Raw genomic sequence first — 22,826 nt, 5'->3', positions numbered from 1 at the left:
TGCAAAGTAACCTCCTGTTATAAGGCCTGAAAAGTTTATTTTTCCTTTGGATAAAGTCAATTAGCAAACACAGGTGGTCTACGACTTTTCCCTAATGTTCTTCAGTACATTTCCATTAGCTCACCCCAGTGCTTAAAAACCCTCCTGCCCTTTGTTTCTGTGGAGTTGAAGTCAGACTGACTTCTGGATTCTCTCCTGTATTGCAACAGCCTTGAATAAAGTCTACCTTACCTGTTGAACCTTGACAAATGCAAATTTTGCTTTGACACAGGCTGTATTAGTCCATTCTCATGCTGCTAATAAAAACATACCCAAGACTGGGTAACTTAGAAAGAGGTTTAATTGACTCACAGTTCAGCATGGCTGGGGAGGCCTCAGGAAATTTATAATCGTGGTGGATGGGGAAGCAAACACACCCTTCTTCACATGGTGGTGGCAAGGAGAAGTGTAGAGTGAAGGGGGGCAGGGGTGGGAAATGCCCCTTATAAAACTATCAGATTTTGTGAGAACTCATTCACTATCATGAGACCAGCATGGAGGTAACCTCTCCCATGATTCAATTACCTCCCACTGGGTCCCTCCCTTGACATGTGGGGGTTATGGGAAATTTGGGTGGGACACAGCCAAACCATATTACAGGCCAAATATATGCCTTCCCAATGTACTTCCTGGAGTAGAAACAGTAATGAGGCAAAAAAAAGCAAGGGTATTACATTAATTAAACTCTCTTCATGTGCAAGGAAAGATCACCAATAGAAATAAAGTGCTCCTGCCAAACAATGACATTTAGCCTTTCTGCTTGTAGATGTTCACTCACAATATCAATTTTTCAACTACCTTCTCAAGTTTTCATTTCTTACCACAGGATCGATATCTTCTGAACCAAATGAGGGTGACATTTATTTACAGTGGAAAGCTCTACGGCCCAATAAAATTATAACCAATGTCTAAAACTGGTACATTTTCTAGATTTTGTGTGATTTGGACATATACCTTGTTACAAAATATCACTGTTGTCAGTTCTGAAAACGAAGAGTCTGAAACTCCTTAATATTAAACAATTTTTCTGAGTTGTAAGTGACCTTTGATATCCTCTAGTTCAATTGCTGCCCGATGTATAAAGTATCTTTATCATACCCTCTTCTAGGGGTAGTGGACTTCACTTTTCAATAACTCTGACTTTTGAGTTTTTTCCTTACACTGTGCCAGGAATTTATCTCCCAATTCTTACACATATTGGGTCTTGTTCTATTTTCAAAAGTCATTCAGAATAAACTTCAACACAAAAGATGATCTATTTCTTGGAATAGGCAGATAGATTGATGGTAATGATGTTGGAAATATAGATACCTGTAGAGCAAATGACCCCAAAAGGAGGTTCAAGAAGAATGATGTACCAAGTGTTATTGGGGGAATGGAGGGAAGGAAACCAGGGTAGAGACACAGAAATGGAACACACACACGATATATGTTACAGTGACTGAGAAGTGTCTGATAAAGGAGAAATTAGCAGCAGGCGGCTGAGCTAGGCAAAATGTGGAGGACAATGGAAGGGATATTTGGTTGTGGGAATCAGGGTGGCTGGAGTTAGAAGCACACGGTGGGGAGAGGAGCAGGTGTTGCTCGAATTAGAACAATTTTTCCATCTTTTCCCCCCATTCTATTATCTGTCAGCATGGGCTTTGTTTATTCAAGGATCTCCATGATCTTAGCTCCTAACTATCTCTTGAATCTTGTAACTATACTTCCTCTATCACCACTGTGGGAAAATCCATCGTTTCCCATCTAGATTATTGTGGTTTCATTTCAATGGTGTATTTGGCATTTCCATATCCCCTCTCGACATCTGCTCTTGCATCCATTTTCTGCACTGCTACTACAGTGATCTTTTAGTAATCAGTATTTAATCATCTAACTTTTTAAAGTCTGTGTTAGTTTTCTGGGGCTGCTGTGACTAAATACCATTGCCTCTGGTAGTTTAAAACAATAGAGATTTGTTCTCTCACAGTTCTAGAGGCTAGAAGTCAAATATCAGGGTGTCAGCAGGGTTGGTTCCTCCTGGAGGCTCTGAGGGAGAGTCTGTTCCTTGCCTCTCTCTCAGCTTCTGGTGGTTGTATATGATCCTTGTTGTTCCTCGTCTGGTAGATGCATCACTTCAAACTCTGCTTCTGTCTTCATGTGGCTGTGTTCTAAAGGCATTGGTCTCCATGCCTTTGCAAATCTGTGTCTACATTTCTCTATTCTTATAAGGACACCAGCCATCGGATAAAGGCCCACTTTAATCCACTATGGTCTTATCTTAACTTGATTACATATGAATAGATGACTGTATTTTCAAATAAGGTCACATTCTGAGGTTTAAGGTGGGCATAAATTTTTGGGGAACACTACTCAACCCCACACAAAGTCTCTCTTCATTTAGTAAATATTGATTGAGTCCCTACTCTGTTTCAGGAATTCCAAAGCCCATTGATGACTTCCCAAAAGTGATGGCTGAGCTGATTTTCAAAGGGCAATAGACAAGTAGGAGAAGCATCCAGGATGAAGACACCATGAATGAGCCAATGTAGGCAGAAGCCTGGCACATTGGAGAAGCTGGATGGAGCCCCTGGGGAAAGTAGGCATGGGAAGAAGAGCTAATCAGCATTTATCAAAGGATAAATTTGGCTACCTACATTGGCTCATGATGCCGTCTTCCAGGATGCTTCTCCTACTTGCCTGTTGTCCTTTGGATGTTAGCTGAGCCATCGCTTTTCTGGAACAAGGCACTCTGTTATATGCTGTCATAGAATTCTGTTTCCTTCCTCTATAACTCTTATCATGATCTATAATTATTTATTAATTAATATGATTAATATTTCTCATCTCATTGACATAATACACCGGGATCTTGTTTCCTTTACCTCACCACTATATTCCTGGGGCTTAGTACTGTGTCTGGAACATTGTGGGTGGTCACTAAATATTTGTTGAAAAAATGAAGTTACACCTGGCGTTGAAGCTAGGGGCACCTCCTGTCAAAAGCCAGAAGAACTAGGTGTAAAGTTTAAAGTAGTGACTATGCAGTGCATCCCTGACTTGCTTATTTGTACAGAACTTGTGTCAGAGATTCCTGATGAGGTGTTTGACTAGACTATGTTCTGGTCACATGTTCACCTGAGCTATAAACACAGACTGGACACAGCCCTTGAGTCCTCATTTTCCACACCCAACCTATGGTCACATCCTGGAGATTCTGCCTCTCACACGTCTCGCAGTCTGTTCACCTCTCTCCGTCTCAGCTCTTTCTGCCCTCATGGAGACTTTTATCATGTCTTGTCTCCAAACCAGGCTCCCTGCAGAGATCACGGCCCCCTTTCAATCCATTCTCTACATTGTAGGCAAATCAGTTTTTATAAAATGCAAGTTTGAATACATCATTGCATTAGTTTGCTGGGGCTGCAGTAACAAAGTACCACAAACAAAATGGCTTAGACAACAGAAACGTACTGTCTCACAGTTCTGGAGGCTGGAAGTCCAAACTTGAGGTGTTGTCAGGATTGGTTCCTTCTGAGGGCTGTGACGAAAGGATCTGTTCTAAACCTTTCTCTCTGACTTGTAGATAGCTGTCTTCTCCCTATGTCTCTTCATATTGTCTTCCTTTCTGCACGTGTGTTTCTGTTTCTGTGTTCAAACTTCCCCTCTTTATAAGGACACCAGTCATGTTGGATTATGACCCACCCTCATGACCTTATCTTAACTTGAGTATCTCTCTAAAGGGCCCCATCCCCAAATAAGGCCACATTCTGAGGTACTAGGGGTTAGGACTCCAACATATTTTTTTTGGAGGGGGCATAATTCAGCCATAACAGTGACCTTTGTGCTGCACAAGCTTCCTCATGGCCTGCAGACTTAAGGCCAATCTCCTTCCATGATGGGCTCTTGCTGGGCTCTGCTCCATCTCTTGCCTTTCTCCATGACTTCTTGCATTCCATGTGCCCACTGTAAAATATTTCTTGCTGCTTCTTGCCTTAGGGACTTACTATTCCATCTGTCTGAAAATGCCCATTCCCCTTCTCTGTTAATCCTGGTGATTAGTCCTCACCCTGTGGCTCAGATTAGATATTGCATCCTTTTGGAAGCCTGCCTGATGTTCCTCCCTGACAGGCAACCCTCTCACACACACGACCTGGAACTGAATCAGGACTTACAACACTGTCTTCCCCACTAGACTGAGAGCTGCCTGAATACAAGAACTGTGTCTAGTTCCTTGTTACCCCACCCCACCTGGCATGGTGCCTGGGACACAATGGCCCCTTGATAAATATTTTCGAGATGAAAGAATGCTTGGATGGACATTTAGAATTAAGAACAGATGTAAAGAAGAAATGCAACAGACCTCAGGCCACTATCTAAAGAGCAGCATTCCATTTAAGTCACTACAGATGGGACAGAGACCAACCAGAATGGTGGGAATGTCTCTCCTTGAAGGTGCCTCTTGGTCTCTTAGAGCTTCAACTTTAAAACAGACTCTTAGGGATTCTGAGTTGGAGAAATTCCTAGTGAGCCAGTAGGATCGTTTTAAAGAAGGGAGAAATTGGAGCATGATGGGAGGAAGAACCTTAATTATCCTGACATTTTTATTGTTAGTCAAGACTGAAACCTGGACTTCTTGGCTTCTCCATGAAAAAAGTAAATGCTTTGCCTGTAATAGAAGTCACGTGCATGGAGGTTAAGAGAATGGGCACTGGTCCACTTTTTAGGTATGTGGTCCTGCCTCTTATCAGGCAAGTGATCTAGGGCAAGTCACCTAACCTCACTGTGACACGGTTTCTCCATCTGTGAAGTGGGGACAATGGGAGTACCTATCTCAAAGTTGAGAAGATTCCCTGAACAAAAGCAAGTTAAAGCACAATGCCCAGCAGGTGGTCAACATCCCTACCCACAAATGTTAGTATTTATACTATGAGGAAGAGAAAATATTTTAGTAAAGTAACCAGTCATAGCTAAATCTTGGAAGCCTGCCTGGTCTGCACTTAGATTAACCAAACATGTAAAAATCAGAGGTTTAGTCATAGTGACCCCTCATTCCTTTCTGTACACATGGATAGTGCGTGATTTCCTTGGGTTCATTTGGACAATAACACATGAATAAGCCTTCCCTGATTCACTGGGGTCTTATGAAAACACTCAGAGTGATTTTTTGCCGATGTTTGACTCATGGACATTTTGGAACCCACCATTCTCCCATGGAGGGCAGTGAGGAGGACATATGTGATAGATGGGGCTATTTAGTCATGGTGCTTCCTATGTCCAGATGTTTTATTTCCACTGTCCAGAAGCAGAAGACTTTTCCACACTGTGTCTGCAAGTCTACTCAGAAACCACACTTCAGTTGAAGACTCCAGCCACCTGACATTTCCCACTCATTAACTCCCTAGAGGAGAACAAGGATACAAGAAGAGGGAAGCAGAGTGACCATGGTCATAGGTTTTCCTGACACCGCTTCTGATCCCTTTCTCATTCCCTACCTCTGGTCCCCAGCACCATCCTGACTTCCCATCCCAGCAGACAGAGTGACCCAGAACCACTGAGTGAGGACCTGTGTGGTCTGGAGACCCTGTCCCAACTGTGATGCTTTAATCTTCCTTTGCCAGGTCTCCTTAGGGCCCTTTGTGCTCTGAAGGAACAGGGTAGTCTCTTTCCCAGCTCTTCCCTCACGGAACTCTGCTCTGTGCCTTCTCCAAGTTTTTTTTGTTGTGTTTTGTTTTATTCATTTGTTTCTTTTTTTTTCTCTGACACAGAGTCTGGCTCTGTAGCCCAGGCTGGAGTGCAGTGAAGTGGTCTTGGCTCACTGCAACCTTTGCATCCTGGGCTCAAGTGATCCTCTCACCTCAGCCTCCTGAGTAGTTGTAACTACAGACATATGCCATCACACTTGGCTATTTTTTTTTTTTTTTGGTGGAAACAGGATTTTGCCATGTTGCCTAGGCTGGTCTCAAACTTTTGGGCTCAAATGATCCACCCGCCTCGTTCTCCCAAAGTGCTGGGATTACAGGTGTGAGCCATCACGCCTGGTCAACCTTTTCCAAGCTTAGCAAGCAAAGTACAGCCCAAGAAGATGGAGCATGTAATTGTCTCTTGGTTAGTACCGAGAATATTCCCAGAGCTTTCATGGTCACATCTCACAGGTGTGACTCAGCTTCCCCATTTGTAGGTGACTCAGGTTGAGGAACAGAAGTGACCATTTTGGAATATGAGGGATGTCTATAAAAGTGAAATGATATTTTGTCTTTTGGTATGAGGTAGCTTAATATTGGGCGACAATAATTTTCAGGTAATGGAATAGTGTGACTTGGGGTGTGTGTGTGTGTGTGTGTGTGTGTGTGTGTGTGTGTATTTGTGCTAGTCCAGGGACAAGTGATGAAGGTAGATTAGAGTTATGTTGGTTTATGAAATACTATCAGGTTTTTTGGATTCCAGGGATATTGACAATGTCAAAGGCTCTTTAAGTGCTGAATTTTCAGCATGCAGTAAGAATAGTTTTACATGATTTATCTATTGGGGAAGCTCTAAGAATTGTTCCAGTTTTAGTTGCAATAGTGGCCCTCCAGCTCCTTCCAGTTACTGGCCTCTGACAGAGCAGGAGTACTGTTATCTTGGACAAACAGCTCCACTTTAAGTTCCAGTTCCTTTTCTAACTTCATGCATTTCAAGGAAATCACTTATCTTCTAACAACAAGCAGCGAGAAATAGCAGATAGTAAAACACAGATAAGACAGCTTGGGCACAGAGAGAGGGGGAAAGTCTCTTGGGTAACCATCAAACTTCACACTCATACAATGGGTCCCAGTAAAACAGTGGGCCCTCATAAGCACATTCGTTTCTCTTTAGGTGCACGAAGATAGGAAAGCTAAAAGCAGACTCGCGGGTATGCCTGCAGCTGCAGGAAGATATGTGGGAACAGACACAAAAGCCCTCCTTCTCAGATAAGCAAGACAAAGAGACAAACATTCCAAGCCTGTGATAAGCTCTCCTTCCTTGAACCCTTAAAAACTCTCAGTCTGTAAGAGAGAATGCCTCTGACCTAACTTGGCCAGAAGCCCCTCTCAGGCTTATTCTTTTTGGCTGTTGAGCCACTTTTTGTGTTTCTTTCCTCTTTCTTTAATTCTTATAGCCTCTGTCACTGGGCATGGAGTCATCTGTCTTCTACAGAGCACCTCTGTCTTTTGGTCAAAGAGGGAAAATGAAATCCTGGCCCTGTGGATACTGGGAAGCATACTTAAGTATCTCTGTACATATCAAATGAGACGAGGGCTTGTTCAGGAGAGAGACTAGACTTTCTGTTAATCTATACTTTGGGATTCCTGGAAGTTGCATTCTGAGATGCTCCAGATTCGCATGAAAAAAAACCAAAAAAACCAAACAAGCCAAGTGCTTGGCTGGCTGGGTTTCTTTCCTCTACTCCTCCTTCCTTTCCTTATTTGCTCTCTCCTTTCCTTCCTTCCTTCCTTCTCTTTCTTTTCTTTTTCCATCTCATTCTGTTTTAAAAAGAATAGGGTTGTTTAGAAATATACATACAACAAACAAGATAAAATAAATTAAAAATAGTTGAGGCTGGGTGCTGTGGCTCACATCTGTAATCTCAGCACTTTGGAAGACCAAGGTGGGAGAATTGGTTGAGCCCGATGAAGGGGGCCAGCCCCTCCACACCTGTGGGTATTTCTTGTCAGGTGGGACGAGAGACTGAGAAAAGAAATAAGACACGGAGACAAAGTATAGAGAAAGAACAGTGGGCCTAGGGGACCAGCACTCAGCATACGGAGGACTTGCACTGGCACTGGTCTCTGAGTTCCCTCAGTATTTATTGATTACTGTTTTCACTATCTCAGGAAAGGGAATGTGGCAAAAGAACAGGGTGATAGTAGGGAGAAGGTAAGCAAGAAAACATGTGAGCAAAGTAATCTGTGTCACAGATACGTTCAAGGGAAGGTACTATGCCTGGATATTCACCTAGGCCAGATTTATGCATTTCTCCACCTAAACATCTTAGTGAAGTAAAGAGTAACAGAGCAGTATTGCCACCAGCATGTCTCACCTCCCACCACAGGGTGGTTTTTCTCCTGTCTCAGAATAGAACAAATGTACAATCCAGTTTTATACTGAGACATTCAGTTCCCAGGGGCAGACAGGAGACAGAGGCCTTCCTTTTACCTCAACTGCAAGAGGCCTTCCTCTTTTACTAATCCTCCTCAGCACAGACCCTTCACGGGTGTCGGGCTGATGAATGGTTAGGTCTTTCCCATCCCACGAGGCCATATCTCAGACTATCACAGTGGGGAGAAACCTTGAACAATACCCAGCTTTCCTGGGCAGAGGTCCCTGCAGTTTTCCGCAGTTCATTGTGCCCCTGGTTACTTGAGAATGGAGAATGGCAATAACTTTTACCCAGCATACTGCCTGTAAACATATTGTTAACAAGGCACATCCTGCACAGCCCTAGATCCCTTAAACCTTGATTCCATACAACATATGTTTCTGTGAGCTCAAGGTTGGGGCAAAGTTACAGATTAACAGCATCTCAAGGCAAAACAATTGTTCAGGGTACAGGTCAAAATGGAGATTCTTATGTCTTCCTTTTCTACATAGACACAGTAACAGTCTGATCTCTCTTTCTTTTCCCTATACCCAGGAGTTTGAGACCAGCTTGGGCAACAGAGCGAGACCCTGTGTCTACCAAAAAAACAGTAAGGTAAGAACAAGATGACGTTTTGTGCAAGGTGAGTACACAAAATCAGTGGGAAGGCAGGGTCTTATGTAGGGATTGACAATCAAGTTGATGAGACACAACAGGCTTCACCCAGCACCACAATTTATGTAGCTTTACAATAGTACAAATGATGGGCACCACGCTATGCACTGCAACAGCACTGTGGAGGCCTTGCTTGTCCTCCGCTCATCTTCCTGTGTCTACAATCATTTCACACTGGAATATGAATGGTCACAGAGGTAGCCAGACTATCTCAGCTTGGGCATTGCACCAGATCTGGGGCTCGTTTGGCTTTTACCTGTTGATAGTCATGTAGCCCTCTCTGAGATGTATTTCTAGCTCTCTTTTTTCTGTGCAGCTGCTTCTTGTCAATTACTAGCAATTACTGGTTAACCAGTTACTAGTTAACAAATCAACAAAGAGGTGCAGCATGTTGGTTCACTACATAGCAGGATCCTAATTTATCATAGATCTGGTATGCTGTACATTCTTTGAATTACTGTTGCAAGAAATGAAACCAAGAGTCAAGTCCTCAGATTTTCTTGAGGCTGAAAAAAGATTACACTCCACCTGTTAATTCTTTCCTCCCAGTTTACCTCTGACTTTTGTCAATACTTCTTTGCCATATGTTCCTTAGGCATTTAAAAGATAATTATACATATTAATTGACAAATAATAATTGTATATATTTATGTGGTACAGTGTGATGTTTTGATCTATGTATACATTGTAGAAAGGTTAAATCAAGCTAATTACTATATCTAACATTTCATCTACTTATCTAAAAAGTAATGCTTTGCCGGGCATGGTGGCTCATGCCTGTAATCTCTGCACTTTGGGAGGCTGAGATGGGCAGATCACTTGGCGCCAGGAGCTTGAGACCAGCCTAGGCAACATGGTAAAACCCCATCTCTACTAAAAATACAAAAACTGACAGCGCTTGGTGGTGTACACCTGTAGTCCCAGCTACTAGGGCAGCTGAGGCAGGTGAATCACTTGAATCTGGAAGGTGGAGGTTGCAGTGAGCCAAGATTGCACTTCTGCACTCCAGCCTGGGTGACAGAGCAAGACACGATATAAAAAAAAAAATCTTTAAAAAGTTTTATTTAATTTTAATTGACAAATAATCACCTATATTTGTGAGGGTATAATGTGATGTTTCTACACACATATACATTATGTAATGATCAAGTCAAGCTAATTATCATATTAATCAACTCAAATGCTTATCATTTCTTTGTGGTGAGAATATCTAAAATCTACTCTTTCAGCCATTTTGAAATCTATGTGTTATTGTTCACTATAGTCATCATACTGTGCAACAAATCCCCGGAACCAGTCCTCCTGTCGAACGGAAACTATGTACTCTTTAAGCAGTGTTCCGCCTTTCTCTGTCCATTCCCCCATCCCCATCCTTGGCTAACCACCATTCTACTCTTTACTTCTATGAATTTGACTGTTTTAGATTTCACAGATAAGTGAGATCGTGTGGTATCTGTTTTTCTGTGCCTGGCTTATTTCACTCAATGTAATGTCCCCTAGATTCACCCATGTTGTCACAAATGACAAAATCACCTAGCTTAGAAAGTAATACTTAATGTAGTAACTTCTACAACATTTTATGCACAAAAGTAGACATTTTAAAACTCTGCAACCATGAGGACCATATTATTCAATGAGCAGTTGGAATTCCTTCCCAAGAATCACATTGGGCCATGAGTATATTTACTTAAAAATTTCTATTATGTCTTTTTTAGTTGGACTATTCTTCCTCTTCCCTTTTTTTCTGCTATCACCTGCATTATTATTATTATTATTATTACTATTATTATTTTGAGATGGAGTTTCGCTCTTGTTATCCAGGCTGGAGTGCAATGGCGTGATCTCAGCTCACTGCAACCCACACCACCTGGGTTCAAGCGATTCTCCTGCCTTGGCCTCGCGAGTAGCTGGGATTACAGGCATGTGCCACCACGCCCAGCTAATTTTGTATTTTTAGTAGAGATGGGGTTTCTCCATGTTGGTCAGGCTGGTCTCCAATTCCCAACCTCAGGCGATCCTCCAGCCTTGGCCTCCAAAAGTGCTGGCATTATAGGCGTAAGCCACTGTGCCTGGCCTCACCTGCATTTTTACAGACTTCAACAGAGGTGTTGAGTTACATATGTCACTTTTTTAAAGCTAAATTTACTTCTTTCTTTGGCCAATAAGTCTCCATGAGTACTGCGTCAACTGGAAGTTTTAGTTTGACATCTCAAAATATCTTTTTATTCTGGCAACCTTTTTCATTTATTTTTTATAATGTAGTCTACAAATTCTTTATTACCTATAGCAGAAAGATTAGACAATGTTCAGGACATTAATATAATCATGTCAATTTCCTAACCTTCTCAGCAAAAATACCATTTTCTCATACACATTTTCCATAACTGGTGTAATTACTAGAGGCCATTGCTCAGTAAAGTCTAGGTTGCCTCTGGTCTGGGGGCATAATTACACTTCATCCACGAAGGAATAATTTTTTTGTTTTCTTTGAGATGGAGTCTTGCTCTGTCGCCCAGGCTGGAGTGCAGTAGCACAGTGTCAGCTCACTGCAAGCTCCGCCTCCTGGGTTCACGCCATTCTCCTGCCTCTGCCTCCTGAGTAGCTGGGACTACAGGAGCCCACCACCACGCCCAGCTAATTTTTTGTATTTTTAGTAGAGATGGGGTTTCACCGTGTTAGCCAGGATAGTCTCCATCTCCTGACCTTGTGATCCGCCCACCTTGGCTTCCCAAAGTGCTGGGATTATAGGTGTGAGTCACCGCACCCGGCCCAAGGAATACGTTTTATAGTAACTCAGGTTCCAGGTATTGTTGTGGAGCACTGCCCATCTGTCCACAATTGGTAGAGTTTGAGCCAGTTAAGGATCAACTTTGGGTCATCCAAGGTAATACCAGTTGTATCACAGAGTCAAAACTGCTTTCAACTTTTTGACACTGTTGCTCTGAGGGAGTAGCAGTAAATAGCATGCTTACCAGTCATCTTACCATATACCATAGGTTAGGTTGGCCATAGTGTTCCCATAAACATATCTCCTCTTGCTTGAGCCTGCAACACAACTGCTGTTTAAATATATCAGGTGCTGTTGCTGTTGACATGGCAATTTTTCCTTCCTTAGTGAGTGTATGGATTCTTGCCCAGAGTTATTGACAAGCAAGATGCTGAGTCAGTTGGGTAAAAGGTATAGTCCATTCAAATACTATGATATGATTTGGATATTTGTCCTACTCAAATCTCATGCTGAAATGAAATCCCATGGGGATTGGAGGTGGGGCCTGGTGGGAGGTATCTGGGTTATGGGGGTGTGTTCTCCTGAATTTGGTTGTTTAAAAAGTGTGTGGTGGCTGGGTACAGCAGTTTGAGACCAGCCTGACAATATAGTGAAACCCTGTCTCTACTAAAAATACAAAAAATTAACCAGGTGCAGTGGCGCGTGACTGTAGTCCCAGCTACTCAGGAAGCTGAGGTATGAGAATTGCTTGAATCTTCTAGGCTGAGATTGCCGCGAGTTGAGATCATGCCACTGCACTCCAGCCTGGGTGACAGAGTGAGACTCCAGAGGAGTTCAAGACCAGCCTGACCAAAATAGTGAAACCCCATCTCTACTAAAAATACAAAATCAGCTGGGTGTGGTGGCACATGCCTGTAATCCCAGGCACTCAGGAGGCTGAGGCAGGAGAATTGCTTGAACCCAGGAGGCAGGGGTTGCAGTGAGCTGAGATGGTGCCATTGCACTCCAGACTGGGCAACAAGAGCAAAGCTTCATCTCAAAAAAAAAAAAAAAAAAAAAAAAATATGGGGTGTGGCACCTGCCCGTATCCCTGCCTTGCTCCTGCTCTTTTCATGTGACCGGCCTGCTCCAGCTTTGCCTTCCATTATGAGTAAAACTCCCTGAGGCCTTCCTGGAAGCTGAGCCATGCTTGTGCAGTCTCCAGAACCATGAGCCAATTAAACCTCTTTTCTTTGTAAATTACCCAGTCTCAGGTATTCCTTTACAGCCATGTGAGAATCGCCTACCACATTCCTTCATCGTATTTCTGGGCCAAATGCAAGTTCAGTGAGTTTCCTGGAAGAGGACTCCCCCTAGTGACCATTTAGACCACAAGCATGAGTCTCCGGAAAAGTCATTTCTACTTGCCATGCTTAACCAAGTTCCCAACCTCCTAGTACTCTGGACCCTCTTAGTACTCTGGACCAATGCTGGGTCTGTGATGACAAGTGTTGCAGCCATGAGTACTTGTGATACAAGACTAATTCAAGTAAACTACATGCATTTAAAAAGTACTGTGCCCCTTAAGAGATTGTAGGGTTATCATACTCAGTTCCCAGGGGCCATTCAGTTCAAGTATCCCAACGGCTTCCCATAATCATCCTATTGGAAGTTCCAGGGTGAGATCATCATTGGTATGTGAAAACCATGTCATGTCAATAGTCCCCTCTCAGACATCATTGTGATTTTTTGAATGCCTGCCTGTATTGTTTTCCAAACACATTACCACATGCTGTAGTTAAAAGGGCAAACTAGACTCCAATATACTAGGCAGACAACAGCAATGATGTCTCCCACATACCAAGGTATTTGCTTTAACAATGGGGTGTCATCCTGGTTTACAACAACATGCTGAAGAGCTGTTAGCTGACAGTCACAGTATGTCCAGTGAGGTTCAAAGGCAGGAATCCTCTTAGTGTTACAGAGAATCAGCATGATACACATAAGAACAAAATGTGACTAAAACAGTAAACTGTTGCTTAGGCAGGTCATCAAAGAACTCTGATGTCTTATCTCCAAATCTCGTATATAATGTCTCAGGTAATCGTTGCCATGTGGCTTCGGTCCAGTCCTCCTTATCAAAGGGAAATAAATCTTGGGGTATTTTCTTGTATTGGCTATGATGAGCACCACATATGAGAGAAACAGCTAAGAATATTATCCTCCTCCTGCTGAGATAAAAATGACAACTCCCAGTGGCCGGGTGCAGTGGCTCATGCCTGTAATCCCAGCACTTTGGGAGGCTGAGGTGGGTGGATCCTTTGACACCAGCAGTTCGAGACCAGCCTGGCAATATAGTGAAACCCTGTCTCTACTAAAAACAAAAAAAATTAGCCGGGTTCAATGGCGCATGACTGTAGTCCCAGTTACTCAGGAAGCTGAGGTATGAGAATTGCTTGAATCTTCTAGGCTGAGGTTGCCGAGAGCTGAGGTCATGCCACTGCACTCCAGCCTGGGTGACAGGGTGAGACTCCAGGTAAAAAAAAAAAAAAAAAAAAGACACCTTCCTTTCCAGGTATTATTTCCCATTTTATGATCTCTTTCCATTTGTTACCTATCTTGATGCAGACTGGGCTTCTCTGGGTAGACATCTCTGGTTCAGCTAACCTGCCCTCTACAGGCATGTAGCAGGATTAGGCTTCCCAGAACTGCTTCCTGTGTCCATTACCAGGTAGAAGGCATAGGGCTAGAAAGGCAAAGAAAGATGGGAATGTCGATAAAACAGTTATTGATATTACTGTAAATATCAGGAAGGCTACAAAAAAAGAAATAAGATTTCTTTTTTGTCTTCAAAGAGTTTTCCAAGCAGTGAAGCACTTGCCGTGTTGAACGATAGCAAAAAAGGATACTTTTTGCAATGTAATTAGATGTTCTATAGTGCTACAAGGAATTGCCTTCCGAATGGAGGTTCAGGTATAATACTCATTTACAATTTAATCTATAATTACGCAAATAATTTTTAAATATAATCAATAATAAAGACTGTTCTGTGGATGGTAGTGTTTAATACATTTTATATTTTGTATAGTGATTTCAGGCCTTTTGTTTTCTTTTTTTTTTTTTTTTTTTAAATTTATTTATTATTATTATACTTTAAGTTGTAGGGTACATGTGCATAACGTGCAGGTTTGTTACATATGTATACTTGTGCCATGTTGCTGTGCTGCACCCATCAACTCGTCATTTACATCAGGTATAACTCCCAATGCAATCCCTCCCCCCTCCCCCCTCCCCATGATAGGCCCCGGTGTGTGATGTTCCCCTTCCTGAGTCCGAGTGATCTCATTGTTCAGTTCCCACCTATGAGTGAGAACATGCGGTGTTTGGTTTTCTGTTCTTGTGATAGTTTGCTAAGAATGATGGATTCCAGCTGCATCCAAGTCCCTACAAAGGACTCAAACTCATCCTTTTTTATGGCTGCATAGTATTCCATGGTGTATATGTGCCACATTTTCTTAATCCAATCTGTCACTGATGGACATTTGGGTTGATTCCAAGTCTTTGCTATTGTGAATAGTGCTGCAATAAACATACGTGTGCATGTGTCTTTATAGCAGCATAATTTATAATCCTTTGGGTATATACCCAGTAATGGGATGGCTGGGTCATATGGTACATCTAGTTCTAGATCCTTGAGGAATCGCCATACTGTTTTCCATAATGGTTGAACTAGTTTACAATCCCACCAACAGTGTAAAAGTGTTCCTATTTCTCCACATCCTCTCCAGCACCTGTTGTTTCCTGACTTTTTAATGATTGCCATTCGAACTGGTGTGAGATGGTATCTCATTGTGGTTTTGATTTGCATTTCTCTGATGGCCAGTGATGATGAGCATTTTTTCATGTGTCTGTTGGCTGTATGAATGTCCTCTTTTGAGAACTGTCTATTCATATCCTTTGCCCACTTTTTGATGGGGTTGTTTACTTTTTTCTTGTAAATTTGTTTGAGTTTTTTGTAGGTTCTGGATATTAGCCCTTTGTCTGATGAGTAGATTGCAAAAATTTTCTCCCATTCTGTAGGTTGCGCGTTCACTCTGATGGTAGTTTCTTTTGCTGTGCAGAAGCTCTTTAGTTTAATTAGATCCCATTTGTCAATTTGGCTTTTGTTGCCATTGCTTTTGGTGTTTTAGACATGAAGTCCTTGCCCATGCCTATGTCCTGAATGGTATTACCTAGGTTTTCTTCTAGGGTTTTTATGGTATTAGGTCTAACATTTAAGTCTCTAATCCATCTTGAATTAATTTTTGTATAAGGAGTAAGGAAAGGATCCAGTTTCAGCTTTCTACTTATGGCTAGCCAATTTTCCCAGCACCATTTATTAAATAGGGAATCTTTTCCCCATTTCTTGTTTCTCTCAGATTTGTCAATGATCAGATGGCTGTAGATGTGTGGTATTATTTCTGAGGACTCTGTTCTGTTCCATTGGTCTATATCTCTGTTTTGGTACCAGTACTATGCTGTTTTGGTTACTGTAGCCTTGTAGTATAGTTTGAAGTCAGGTAGCGTGATGCCTCCAGCTTTGTTCTTTTGACTTAGGATTGTCTTGGCAATGCGGGCTCTTTTTTGGTTCCATATGAACTTTAAAGCAGTTTTTTCCAATTCTGTGAAGGAACTCATTGGTAGCTTGATGGGGATGGCATTGAATCTATAAATTACCTTGGGCAGTATGGTCATTTTCATGATATTGATTCTTCCTATCCATGAGCATGGTATGTTCTTCCATTTGTTTGTGTCCTCTTTTATTTCACTGAGCAGTGGTTTGTAGTTCTCCTTGAAGAGGTCCTTTACATCCCTTGTAAGTTGGATTCCTAGGTATTTTATTCTCTTGGAAGCAATTGTGAATGGAAGTTCATTCCTGATTTGGCTCTCTGTCTGTTACTGGTGTATAAGAATGCTTGTGATTTTTGCACATTGATTTTGTATCCTGAGACTTTGCTGAAGTTGCTTATCAGTTTAAGGAGATTTTGGGCTGAGACAATGGGGTTTTCTAAATATTCAATCATGTCATCTGCAAAGAGGGACAATTTGACTTCTTCTTTTCCTAACTGAATACACTTGATTTCTTTCTCTTGCCTGATTGCCCTAGCCAGAACTTCCAACACTATGTTGAATAGGAGTGGTGAGAGAGGGCATCCCTGTCTTGTGCCAGTTTTCAAAGGGATTTTTTCCAGTTTTTGCCCATTCAGTATGATATTGGCTGTGGGTTTGTCATAAATAGCTCTTATTATTTTGAGGTACGTTCCATCAATACCGAATTTATTGAGCGTTTTTAGCATGAAGGGCTGTTGAATTTTGTCAAAAGCCTTTTCTGCATCTATTGAGATAATCATGTGGTTCTTGTCTTTGGTTCTGTTTATATGCTGGATTACGTTTATTGATTTGCGAATGTTGAACCAGCCTTGCATCCGAGGGATGAAGCCCACTTGATCATGGTGGATAAGCTTTTTGATGTGTTGCTGAATCCGGTTTGCCAGTATTTTATTGAGGATTTTTGCATCGATGTTCATCAGGGATATTGGTCTAAAATTCTCTTTTTATGTTGTGTCTCCGCCAGGCTTTGGTATCAGGATGATGTTGGCCTCATAAAATGAGTTAGGGAGGATTCCCTCTTTTTCTATTGATTGGAATAGTTTCAGAAGGAATGGTACCAGCTCCTCCTTGTACCTCTGGTAGAATTCAGCTGTGAATCCATCTGGTCCTGGACTTTTTTTGGTTGGTAGGCTATTAATTATTGCCTCAATTTCAGAGCCTGCTATTGGTCTATTCAGGGATTCAACTTCTTCCTGGTCTAGTCTTGGGAGAGTGTAGGTGTCCAGGAAATTATCCATTTCTTCTAGATTTTCCAGTTTATTTGCGTAGAGGTGTTTATAGTATTCTCTGATGGTAGTTTGTATTTCTGTGGGGTCGGTGGTGATATCCCCTTTATCATTTTTTATTGCATCTATTTGATTCTTCTCTCTTTTCTTCTTTATTAGTCTTGCTAGCGGTCTGTCAATTTTGTTGATCTTTTCAAAGAACCAACTCCTGGATTCATTGATTTTTTGGAGGGTTTTTTGTGTTTCTATCTCCTTCAGTTCTGCTCTGATCTTAGTTATTTCTTGCCTTCTGCTAGCTTTTGAATGTGTTTGCTCTTGCTTCTCTAGTTCTTCTAATTGTGATGTTAGAGTGTCAATTTTAGATCTTTCCAGCTTTCTCTTGTGGGCATTTAGTGCTATAAATTTCCCGCTACACACTGCTTTAAATGTGTCCCAGAGATTCTGGTATGTTGTATCTTTGTTCTCATTGGTTTCAAAGAACATCTTTATTTCTGCCTTCATTTCGTTATGTACCCAGTAGTCATTCAGGAGCAGGTTATTCAGTTTCCATGTAGTTGAGCAGTTTTGATTGAGTTTCTTAGTCCTGAGTTCTAGTTTGATTGCACTGTGGTCTGAGAGACAGTTTGTTATAATTTCTGTTCTTGTACATTTGCTGAGGAGTGCTTTACTTCCAATTATGTGGTCAATTTTGGAATAAGTGTGATGTGGTGCTGAGAAGAATGTATATTCTGTTGATTTGGGGTGGAGAGTTCTATAGATGTCTATTAGGTCTGCTTGCTGCAGAGATGAGTTCAATTCCTGGATATCCTTGTTAACTTTCTGTCTCGTTGATCTGTCTAATGTTGACAGTGGAGTGTTGAAGTCTCCCATTATTATTGTATGGGAGTATAAGTCTCTTTGTAAGTCTCCAAGGACTTGCTTTATGAATCTGGGTGCTCCTGTATTGGGTGCATATATATTTAGGATAGTTAGCTCTTCCTGTTGAATTGATCCCTTTACCATTATGTAATGGCCTTCTTTGTCTCTTTTGATCTTTGATGGTTGAAAGTCTGTTTTATCAGAGACTGGTATTGCAACCCCTGCTTTTTTTTGTTCTCCATTTGCTTGGTAGATCTTCCTCCATCCCTTTATTTTGAGCCTATGTGTGTCTCTGCGTGTGAGATGGGTCTCCTGAATACAGCAGACTGATGGGTTTGACTCTTTATCCAGTTTGCCAGTCTGTGTCTCTTAATTGGAGCATTTAGTCCATTTACATTTAAGGTTAATATTGTTATGTGTTAACTTGATCCTGCCATTATGATATTAACTGGTTATTTTGCTCGTTAGTTGATGCAGTTTCTTCCTAGCCTCGATGGTCTTTACATTTTGGCCTGTTTTTGCAATGGTTGGTACCGGTTGTTCCTTTCCATTTTGAGTGCTTCCTTCAGGGTCTCTTGTAAGGCATGCCTGGTGGTGACAAAATCTCTAAGCATTTGCTTATCTGTAAAGGATTTTATTTCTCCTTCACTTATGAAACTTAGTTTGGCTGGATATGAAATTCTGGGTTGAAAATTCTTTTCTTTAAGAATGTTGAATATTGGCCCCCACTCTCTTCTGGCTTGTAGAGTTTCTGCCAAGAGATCTGCTGTTAGTCTGATGGGCTTCCCTTTGTGGATAACCCGACCTTTCTCTCTGGCTGCCCTTAAGATTTTTTCCTTCATTTCAACTTTGGTGAATCTGGCAATTATGTGTCTTGCAGTAGCTCTTCTCGAGGAGTATCTTTGTGGCGTTGTCTGTATTTCCTGGATTTGAATGTTGGCCTGCCCTACTAGGTTGGGGAAGTTCTCCTGGATGCTATCCTGAAGAGTGTTTTCCAACTTGATTCCATTTTCCCCCTCACTTTCAGGCACCCCAATCAGACGTAGATTTGGTCTTTTTACATAATCCCATACTACTTGAAGGGTTTGTTCATTTCTTTTTCTTCTTTTTTCTTTTGGTTTATCTTCTAGCTTCATTTCATTCATTTGATCCTCTATCGCTGATACTCTTTCTTCCAGTTGATCGAGTTGGTTATTGAAGCTTGTGCATTTGTCACGTATTTCTCGTGTCATGGTTTTCATCTCCGTCATTTCGTTTATGACCTTCTCTGCATTAATTACTCTAGCTATCAATTCTTCCACTCTTTTTTCAAGATTTTTAGTTTCTTTGCGCTTGGTACATAATTCCTCCTTTAGCTCTGAGAAGTTTGATGGACTGAAGCCTTCTTCTCTCATCTCGTCAAAGTCATTCTCTGTCCAGCTTTGATCCGTTGCTGGTGATGAGCTGTGCTCCTTTGCAGGGGGAGATGCGCTCTTATTTTTTGAATTTCCAACTTCTCTGCCCTGCTTTTTCCCCATCTTTGTGGTTTTATCTGCCTCTGGTCTTTGATGTTGGTAACGTACTGATGGGGTTTTGGTGTAGGTGTCCTTTCTGTTTGTTAGTTTTCCTTCTAACAGTCAGGACCCTCAGCTGTAGGTCTGTTGGAGATTGCTTGAGGTCCACTCCAGACCCTGTTTGCCTGGGTATCAGCAGCAGAGGCTGCAGAAGATAGAATATTGCTGAACAGCGAGTGTACCTGTCTGATTCTTACTTTGGAAGCTTCCTCTCAGGGGTGTACTCCACCCTGTGAGGTGTGGAGTGTCAGATTGCCCCTAGTGGGGGATGTCTCCCAGTTAGGCTACTCAGGGGTCAGGGACGCACTTGAGCAGGCAGTCTGTCCCTTCTCAGATCTCAACCTCCGTGTTGGGAGATCCACTGCTCTCTTCAAAGCTGTCAGACAGAGTCATTTGCATCTGCAGAGGTTTCTGCTGCTTTTTTTTTTGTTGTTGTTGTTGTTTAGCTGTGCCCTGTCCCCAGAGGTGGAGTCTACAGAGACAGGCAGGTTTCCTTTAGCTGCTGTGAGCTCCACCCAGTTCTAGCTTCCCAGCGGCTTTGTTTACCTACTTAAGCCTCAGCAATGGCGGGCCATGAGCCAGCTGTGGCAGTTTGTGGTCTAGAACTTCCCCCAGCCTCGCTGCTGCCTTGTGGTTAGATCACAGACTGCTGTTCTAGCAATGAGGGAGGCTCCGTGGGCGTGGGACCCTCCCAGCCAGGTGTGGGATATAATCTCCTGGTGTGCCTGTTTGCTTAAAGTGCAGTATTGGGGTGGGTGTTACCCGATTTTCTAGGTGTTGTGTGTCTCAGTTCCCCTGGCTAGGAAAAGGGATTCCCTTCCCCCTTGGGCTTCTCAGGTGAGGCGATGCCTCGCCCTGCTTCAGCTCTCGATGGTCGGGCTGCAGTAGCTGACCAGCACCGATTGTCTGGCACTCCCTAGTGAGATGTACCCAGTACCTCAGTTGAAAATGCAGAAATCACCTGTCTTCTGTGTCGCTCGCGCTGGGAGTTGGAGACTGGAGCTATTCCTATTCGGCCATCTTGCTCCACCCCCTAGCTCTCCATTTTGTTGGTATCAGTTAAAGGAGCTTTATGGTTTTCCTTTAGTGGTGTCATGTTTTCTTGACTTTCTTTCCATGTTCCTTGAAGCTTGTGTTGCTGTCTTTTCAGTTGAAGAAGTATTTATCTCTTCCAGTTTTTATTATCTTTGGGAGAGAAAGACCTCCAAAAAATCAGCCTGTCTGGAGATCTGGACATCTCTCAAAATTGTTCTATACCTGTGCCCACTCTGCTGCTTCATTCTCTTCTGGGCTGGATGTTTTAGGATTGCATGGATTCTCTCTATTCCACAAAGACAGGTCAGGTTCAGAGAGCCCCTTGTTTAATTTCCATAGACAAGTGCCCTGAAGTGTTCAAGGTTGTGTGCATCCTCCCAATCCAGCAGTGCTGAGCCAGCTGTTGATAGCCGTGTGCTGTCTTTGGGGTAAGGAAGCTTGCCATCTGTGAGGGAACATGAGGCACCAACTCTGTGGTGGGAGGAGCATGGAGTGCTGGGGGTGCTTGCCAGCTAGTGTGGGGGAGGTCTTTAGGTGAGATGTCCTGTGAGGTTTGTGAGTAGGAGCTTTCATGAGCCAGCTGTGGCAGTTTGTGGCCTAGAACTTTCTATACCACCGCCTTGCTGATGTTACTCTCTTGAACTGCCACCAAATTTCTGATTTACAAAAGTGTCTTGCTTTCAACGATTCCATAAGTTTATAGAAATATTAGATATTTAGGTTTAAACCATTTTGAATATTTCAAAAAACATTAAAAAACATGTCCCATTTGGATTGATGGGTGCAGCAAACCACCATGGCACATGTATACCTATGTAATGAACCTGCATTTTCTGCACATGTATCCCATAACTTAAAGTATAATTTTTAAAAAGTCCCATTGATAGGTGGGAATTGAACAGTGAGATCACTTGGACACAGGAAGGGGAACATCACACACCGGGGCCTATTTTGGGGAGGGGGGAGGGGAAAGGGATGGCATTAGGAGATATACCTAATGTAAATGACGAGCTAATGTGTGCAGCACACCAACATGGCACATGTATACATATATGTAACAAACCTGCACGTTGTGCACGTGTACCCTAGAACTTAAAGTATAATAATTAAAAAAAAAAAGTCCCATTGAATCTTTATGGCAGCCTTTTAAGGAATGCTTGAATTTTGAAAGCTAGGAGTCATAACATGCTTTAGACTTCTTATACATGCATTTATTTTTGTGAAAATTATGTTTTATGATCAATTGCATATGTTTCAGTACTTAGAATAGGAGGTTTTTTTTTAGTTTTACAGCTAATTCATCTGAATTCTTTTAAAGTCATTTTTTCTGTATTTACAGTATATTAGGATGTGTTTGCCCACTTCTGAAGTGTATTTACTCAATTTCTTATTTCGCAATGGGCAGAAAACGATAATATGTATATTATTTCCTAATTAATTTCTTACTTTACTTACCTTATAGTATTGTTGTATGCTATAGAATTATAGAATTGGTTATTTGATTCATTTATCTTTAATGAATAGATGTAGTTCTATGTATGTAAAGTAGTACAGAGCCTTGCACTAAGGAAAATCATTAATCACTATTAACTCACTTTTTTCCTGATCTAGGAGTTAAAAGATGGAGAAATAAAAGTATCTGTGGGTTAGGCATTGATCCTTAGGGTGACTTCAGTGGTCTTTCTGCGTGAGTAAAAGGGGAAGGATTCCAGAATCTGACAGCTAACTGTTCCCTAATGTGTGTCTAACCCTGTGCTAGACCCCAAGTGATGGAGGAGAGGGGACAAGTAAACTACATGACCTCTGTCCTAGAGGTGCGTATAGCTTTTGGGAGAAAGATGTATGCCCCAGATTGTAAGGAAGACTGTATGTGTGATAAAATCTCTCGGGGTAGTGTGAGCTGAAGACTATGTGAAAAGTGAAGGAGAGAATTTTGAGAAGGACCCTACAGAAATGGCCATTTTCTGAATAGTCTAAGAGAAGCCCAAGCAGTCATCCAGCCAATG

General features: G+C 42.0%; 1 protein-coding gene across 1 annotated transcript in view; it reads right to left on the bottom strand.

The window, feature by feature from the left end:
- Positions 1-6,801: 6,801 nt before the first annotated feature.
- LOC126937264 (olfactory receptor 1J1) overlaps positions 6,802-22,826 on the bottom strand; it is a 50,767-nt gene continuing 34,742 nt past the window's right edge. Inside the window, exon 2 of the mRNA XM_050760688.1 lies at positions 6,802-6,922. Within this exon, the coding sequence (XP_050616645.1) occupies positions 6,802-6,922 (121 nt within the window). The remainder of the gene's footprint in view (positions 6,923-22,826) is intronic.

The sequence above is a fragment of the Macaca thibetana genome, chromosome 15 (assembly GCF_024542745.1).
Source record: "Macaca thibetana thibetana isolate TM-01 chromosome 15, ASM2454274v1, whole genome shotgun sequence".
In the NCBI taxonomy this organism is placed as follows: domain Eukaryota; kingdom Metazoa; phylum Chordata; class Mammalia; order Primates; family Cercopithecidae; genus Macaca; species Macaca thibetana.
Note: the sequence above shows the minus strand (reverse complement) of the source record. Positions and strands in the feature narration are given on the sequence as shown.